Source organism: Gilbertella persicaria (genome assembly GCF_025201335.1).
Source record: "Gilbertella persicaria strain CBS 190.32 chromosome Unknown B0P05scaffold_110, whole genome shotgun sequence".
Taxonomy (NCBI): Eukaryota; Fungi; Mucoromycota; class Mucoromycetes; order Mucorales; family Choanephoraceae; genus Gilbertella; species Gilbertella persicaria.
In genome coordinates, this window is record NW_026252071.1 from 1 (window position 1) to 7,056 (window position 7,056).

A 7,056-nucleotide genomic window follows, 5' to 3' on the forward strand; every position below is an offset into this window, starting at 1 on the left:
ATACAGTAAGCTTTGCTTCTCTTATATCGTCTTCAAGTCGTTCCTGATTTGGTAGTTTATTTAGGCTATTAGATATAATAACTGAGTATATCAAACGAATTCCAAGGATTAGTTTTATTTGATCAGTTACCAACTGATTAAGATAGCGATCATTTTATAATCTTTATTTTTGGCGAATTTGGCAATATCAATTATTCGTTCTTTAAATGGTCTTCTTTCGGAATTACTGTTTAATCTCTAAAAAACAGATTCTTGTCAATTCTAGAGTGTACACGCAAATGTATCATTTAGCATTGACTTACCCATAATACCGATACAATGCTGTTGAATGTTGTTGTTTCCATTACTGAATCTTTATCAACGTATTTCTGAAGTAAATTTTTGTGTAGAGTATTTAAGTTTTCAAGTCCAAAACTTTTTACTACACTTTTGTCATGCTCATTCTCTTTAAGTAATAGCACGTGAGACAAGGACCTAAATAATTATTGTTAGAAGTATATCTTTATGCTGTTGTGAAAGTAATTGAGCTTACAATATTTGATGTAAATCTCCATCGATGTAGAACCCTAACTCTTTTGATTTTTTGTTTGATTCTAAATTGAGCTGTCTGAAATGTGTTAATATGTTGAATCCATTTTCAAGAATATAATCGTCGGGTTGTACTTGCTGTGTCATAATATTTGTTGTTGAATTTTCCTCATTTAAATCTTCTTCTGATATGGCTTCTTCCGCTGTCGCATTCTCAGGTTCCATATTATCAGGTTGTATATTATTCTATTCAACACAATTAGCACTTGAAAACTTAGTAGCACTGAATTAAAATATGTAATTACTTCTGATCTTTCTTTCAATTGACGATTAATAGTTGTTACTGATGCTCTCGGTTACTATAGTGTTTCGGTCTTGGCTGCTGCAAAAAGACTACCCAAGTTCACATCTAAGCTTGGTCCTCTCTTTTTTTTGCCCTTAACGTTTTGAAACGCCACTTTCATTTTGTGTTGTAGATTCTTTTTCGCGTCCTCTTCAGTATTAAAATGCTTGATATAATTTGGGTGATTATGCAAATAAGTTTCATATTTTCAAATTTTTTAATCTGATAAATTTTTCTCTAAAGACGTGATTAATTTATCAATCGAAACTTTTTTATTCTGTTAAACATATAAATAAGAAATATGTATTTACTTTTTACTAGTGTATCATTTATATAGATCTTACAACTAATTTCAATATTTTTCATAAATTTTGACTTGTTTGGTCATAATATTCATAGATGCGTTCAATATATTTGTCATCCAACTGATTAATAATGTATTTTTCATAAACAGCAGACATGGAACTTAACATTTCTCTGTTGTTAGCTTTTATACAAAAACGCAATTTAGGGTCCTTATTTGACTTGTCTTTCGTATTTTTTTAATCTATTAACTACCTTATTTATCTCTTTCTCAGCGTCAGTTCTTTTATATGAATTTCTTTGTCTCTTTTGAGGCTTAGGTATATATTCATCTTCTAGTTCATTTTCAGAGTTTCTACTAATATTATCATCTGACATAGTGTCACTTTCGTTCTCTTTTATATGCATATCGTCTGTAAATTCATCAACTTCATTTTCAGGATCTCTATTTTAGTCAATCATTAGGTTTTCAGGAATGTTATTCCCTTGTTCTATCTCATCTTCTTCCATTTCATCAAATTCGGATGAATATATATTTTTGTTTGATTTATCTACAAAACTTTTAGTATAACAATTGTTTTCATCATTATCGCTGTATTCTATATTTGAATTGGTATCTTGACAAGCCTTAAACATAACATACATTATATCGTCTCTTAACACTTTTTCATCTGGTATATATTCATCTTTTTCAATACCTTTGTTATCAATTTTACTGAGTTCTTCTATTTCTGTTATAATAGGTTTTGATACTGGATGACTAATGTATTCATTTAAACCATTTAGCTGTTTCTTGTACAACACATTTTGTTTTTCATTTTTTTCTTATATTTTTCTTATATTTTTTTTAGTTTTCTTATTATAGATATATATTCGATGATTTCAATCTTTATGTATTTGGTATTATTCTTATGTATCGTTGTGGTGGTATATTTTAAATAAATTACGTTTTCAATTTTGTACATTTACTTTTTCAAAAAAATTTTCCATATATTGTTTTCACAATTTCTTTTTCGCCATTGATATTCGCTTAAATGATTCAAAATGTCCTTTTTATTTGGGTTTCTCGGATTAATACCTTGCTTTAACCCATTCCATGTGCCCTCTATTTTATTTGTATGGACATGAGTTACAGGATCTTTAAAGCATTTTTTATGGTTTACATTTTTATGCTTATAACCTATATTCTTTAAATTATTATATCCTTTCCATCAATCAGTATATATAGTAGTTCCTTTCTCTATATGTTTTTTTATAATTTCATCAATGTTTGTAATATTTCTTTCTTCTATAGGAACCATAAATACACTATGGCGGAAAAGTTAGTTACAAAACGTACAATTTTTGTTCGCAAAATTACCAATTTTTACAGCAAAATGGTTGTTTGAGAAATAACTGGCATCAATTTCTCGACGTACAAAGTTGTTCGAAATGTTACCAAATTATTTGTACGCTTTTCGAACAACTTTAGTAACAAAACAACTAAATTTATTGTTCGCTTTTCGAACAATATTAGCAACAAAACAGCAATAACTTGTTTACTTCTGGAACAACTTTGGCTACAAAACAACCAAGTTTTTTGGTGCTTTAGTTACCAACATTGTTCGTAATGTCACTTATTTCTTTTAGGATTACTAGAAATTAGACGCTTATTATAAATGGAAAAAAACGATACTTTTATTGAGAAATAGTAAAAGAAAAGAAGCACTACTTGAATCTAATAAAAACAAAAATATACAAGCGAGGCAAGAGTGTTAAATGAGCAATTCGCTTTGTCATTTGGAATTGAGACAACACCGATAGACACAGAAAATAATTTGTATGTAATATATGGTTTTTTAATAAAAAAAAGGAAAAAACCACCATCTTGCTATCCATCAAACTTACCTGACAAAGTGCATGCTTGTACGGATAAATAGTCAATTTCTTTAGGAGGGCATTCTTTTTTGAGAAAAAAAAAGTTACAGTGGTTACATTAAGTGTCCCATAAAACTCATTTGTAAGCATAAATTAATATATTTTCGTCGTATTGACCTTATGTTAGCATCAGAAAAAGCGCATTTTTTTGCTGGTTACTTCAGTTTCTCTATTTAGTAAGGGGTACCATTTTTGGACAACTTAGGTAAAAAAAATGACGTAGCGTTTCCAAAAAAATTCCTGCAAAACTTGAATATCTTATTTCTTCGTCGAATAAGCATTCTCAATCGTGGGTTTTCCACATTCTTCCGCAAATTCTAGCGCAACCTACCCGACTACATATAAATACGGCAAGCTTTTTAGAAAAAAAGTCTCTTTTCTTCATTCTATATACATACCTTTTCTCCATATTATCATGCCTTACAGCCTCCCGTACGATAAACGAAACAATTTCAAATCTGCACTTTTACCTGGCAAATCAATTCGTCAGGTCTCAAAACTAACAGGTGTTGCCAAATCAACAGTTTCTCGTATTAGAAAAGAGTTGCCAGAAATGAAAACTTGCACTGGTACCGGTAGACCATCAAGAGTAGGTCATCTTACGGCTTGTTTGTTACGAATGAAAGTCCGAACTGGAGCATTGAAGAATGTCAAAGAAGTCCAAACTTGGTTGTCTGGACAGGGTATTGCTTTGAAGTATAGTGGAACAGTCTCTCTGATGAAAAGGGTAGGTTTATACTCAAAGCTCAAGCAGAAGAAAATTCTTTTGAGAGTTTCTCACCTTTCGAAGAGATACAAATGGGCCTTAAATTATCGTAACTGGTCCGCAAATGAGTGGAAGAATGTCGTTTTTACCGACGAGACGAAGATCAATCTTTGGGGATCAGATGGTGCAACATACACTTGGTTACAGCAAGGGTTTAAAGCGAGGCCCCATAACTACAAGCTATTGCTCAAGCATGGAGGTGGCTCTTTAATGATGTGGGGGTGCATGACATCTTCCGGAGTAGGATATGCCTCTCGAGTGCTTCAAAAGACAATGGATACCGATTGCTATTTGGAGATTCTAGGGTCGTCATACCTAGATACATTGGAATATTATAGTATGGATCCACAAAAAACTATATTTCAACAAGACAACGACCCAAAACACAAAGCAAAGGCTACCATTTCTTGGCTTAAAGCCCACAAAGTCCACTTTATTGCTGACTGGCCACCTAACAGTCCTGACTTGAACCCAATAGAGCATCTTTGGAAACAGTTAAAGTGCAAGCTAGCCGGATATGATACAAAACCAAAAAATCTGGACGAATTGTGGTCAAGGGTCGAAAAAGAATGGTACAAATTTCGCAAAGGTGACATGGAGGCATACTATAGCAGCATGCCTCAACGTATAGAAGCAGTCATCAATGCAAAGGGCGGTTATACAAAATTTTGAGCATTTTAAATAAAGAATAAATTTTGGTGAAACACAAATTTTCTCTCTTTTGAAAATGAAGCACTGTTATTGGATGCACTTAGGAGTAATTAGCAGTGTGATTATTATTGTCAATGTCTAATTAATCTATGTGCCAAGTTTCAGAAGGATCGACGGAGTTTTTGTAGAGAAGGGTAAAAAAACAGGTTTTATGGGACACTTAATGTAACCACTGTAGCTTTGAGTATATTGAAGGTGTGTAATAACATATCAAACTTACTATAAATCAAGAGACAGCAAGGACTTGTTTTGGAATCTAGAAAAAAAAAGGCGCTATGTTAGCTTTCAAGTAGCAAAAATAGATTAAACATACTTTGATTTTAAATGGAAGCAGACTAATCTCATCTAAACATATAGAACAAACAAACTAATTAAATTAGAACAAGGCAATGTCAAAACTCTTTTCCAAAACAACACTCACCAGTACCGGGATCAGACGATGTGACATTTCATGTCAAAACTTGATATACTATCGGGCCTTTATATAGATGAAAAACAAAAGTCGAAACCAGAGTTAGAGTGTAAGTAAACATATAAGAGCTACTTGTTTTTTTTTGTTCCAATTTCTGTCTATGGCTATGTTAAAGAAGAAAAACTTTACCGCGGAAAGTGCGTTCTTCCATACCAATCAAAGAGGAGCGCAGCAATTCTTCATATTGTTAAAAAAGCGCTGGAAGTACTGTCTACTTCTTAGGATGAGTAAGCCCATGAGTCGATGTTATGCAATCATAAGGTTTCAGAGAGTTTAAGCTTCTGGATGTAGGCTGAATTCAGGAGCTGTGGACTTTATCTATAATACAAATGTTTTAAAAGAAGGTGATGGAAAAAAAATGGTTTTATTATTTAAGGTCATGACTATTTTATGTTACTTCTTCTTATACGCTTAGACTTAGCTGGTTGGCTTTTGTCTTCATTGCGTTTGCCCCTTTTCTTACGTTGAGAAGAGGAAAGAGGTAGAGAAGGAGAACAAGGAGAACAAGGACAACAGTTGTTTTTTCATTCCGAAGAGATGTTATCTTCAGAATCCTCAAATTCATCACCACAATATAGGTTTGCGTACTCCAAAGACGGCTTTTCACTTTGAAGAGATTCAACACTAACTTGTTTTTCACTATATAGTTTTGTTTCTTGTTAGGCATTTTAAAGTTTCATTGAATGCATGTTTTGCGTTTATTATACCTGATCCTTGAGCTATTCTCTCTTTCAGCAACAGAAGCCTTATTTCTTGCTCTATTACTCCTGTGCTTGTGTGTTTCGAAGAGCAATAGACCGGCTGCCTAGGAATGCTGACATCTTTGAAGAGGAAAGCCATGAGCAGCTGCATTGCTTTCAAGCTTGAATGTGTATTTTGCGATTAGAGCAGAAGACATTTCAGACCATAAAGGCAACACAGCTGCTTTGTCATTCTTCTTCAAAGCTTTCAGCAGCTCTAACTCCATTTCATCATGGGTTTTTCTTGCGATTGTTTTGAGGATTCCCTAGTCATTCTCATTCGCTTTGTCATCAATTAAAAGATCAGTGATATTTTCTTCTTTCTTGAATAAGTTGATTAGGGCAAGCAAACGCAACCGTGGCGTAACAAATCTATGTTATCCATGAGAGCCAAATGCTTTTGTTGCTTCCTCAAGTACTCTAGGAATGTCCCAAAAGCCCATCAAGTTTAGATTAAGAGAGTTGACAACACCGCCTTCTCTTGCTGCATTTTCCAAAAACAAATGTTTATACATATTCTAAACACGCAGCTTGTTTTTTTTTACCTTGTTGAGCTGCTTCAAGAACTTTACTGTTGATCTCATTACTATCACTTTGAGCAAAAGAGGGTGCTAATAAATGCATCAATCCCTTAAGTATTTGAGTCTGCGATTCGGGTTTTTTGTTCGAGTTGGGAAACTTGTTCTTGCATTTGAGTGATTTTGTAAGTAGTCGTTTGGTTCATATTTGTAAGACAGAAAGACAATTGCAAGAAAAACCAAAAAGCTATTTTTTGTTAAAAAAACCCTAAACAATTACTAAATATTCAACATAACTCAATATACTCTTTTTAGATGAGTCTCATGTCAAACTCGTAGGAGTGCATCAACGTATTGCATTGTGCAAACCTCTTTTTTTTTTGTTTTTTATAGGAAACATTATTAGTATTATTGTACTTGTAAAAAAAATAAAGAATTTTTCTTGCTCATGAAGCTACTATCATTGTCGCAGTACTTGTCGCTTCATAACTTTTATTGTTGACAAAACGAACAAGTTTGTTCCCCACAAACAAGAAAACCAATGATTTTGAATGATATGACCTGCTTTTTAGAAAAATAAAATAAAAGTTGTTGACATTTCGAACAACATTAGCAAAAAAGTTACTTTTTCTTGTTTGTTTTGCGAACAATATTAGTAAAGTCAAAGAACTAATCCGCCATAGTGTAATTAATAGTATGACAAAACGCAATAAAATAGGTATACAAAAATACCACTAAAGTTGTTTATTTAATTTGAA

At 32.7% G+C, this 7,056-nt stretch overlaps 2 protein-coding genes across 2 annotated transcripts; both read right to left on the reverse strand.

Annotated features, from left to right (window-relative positions):
• Positions 1-230: 230 nt before the first annotated feature.
• B0P05DRAFT_642519 (uncharacterized protein) lies at positions 231-1,021 on the reverse strand (the record flags this gene model as incomplete). The annotated part of the gene is made up of 4 exons (XM_051583809.1): positions 834-1,021; positions 533-774; positions 303-474; positions 231-251 (listed from the first exon to the last, which is right to left on the reverse strand). Exons 2-4 carry the CDS (start codon positions 751-753, stop codon positions 231-233), a joined length of 414 nt encoding a protein of 137 aa, XP_051428908.1. The 5' UTR covers positions 754-774; positions 834-1,021.
• Positions 1,022-6,157: 5,136 nt separating this feature from the next.
• On the reverse strand, positions 6,158-6,711 carry B0P05DRAFT_642520 (uncharacterized protein; the record flags this gene model as incomplete). Its single annotated transcript, XM_051583810.1, has 3 exons — positions 6,460-6,711; positions 6,326-6,410; positions 6,158-6,264 (listed from the first exon to the last, which is right to left on the reverse strand). The coding sequence occupies exons 1-3, from the start codon at positions 6,502-6,504 to the stop codon at positions 6,158-6,160; spliced, it is 237 nt and encodes a 78-aa protein (XP_051428909.1). The 5' UTR covers positions 6,505-6,711.
• Positions 6,712-7,056: the final 345 nt, after the last annotated feature.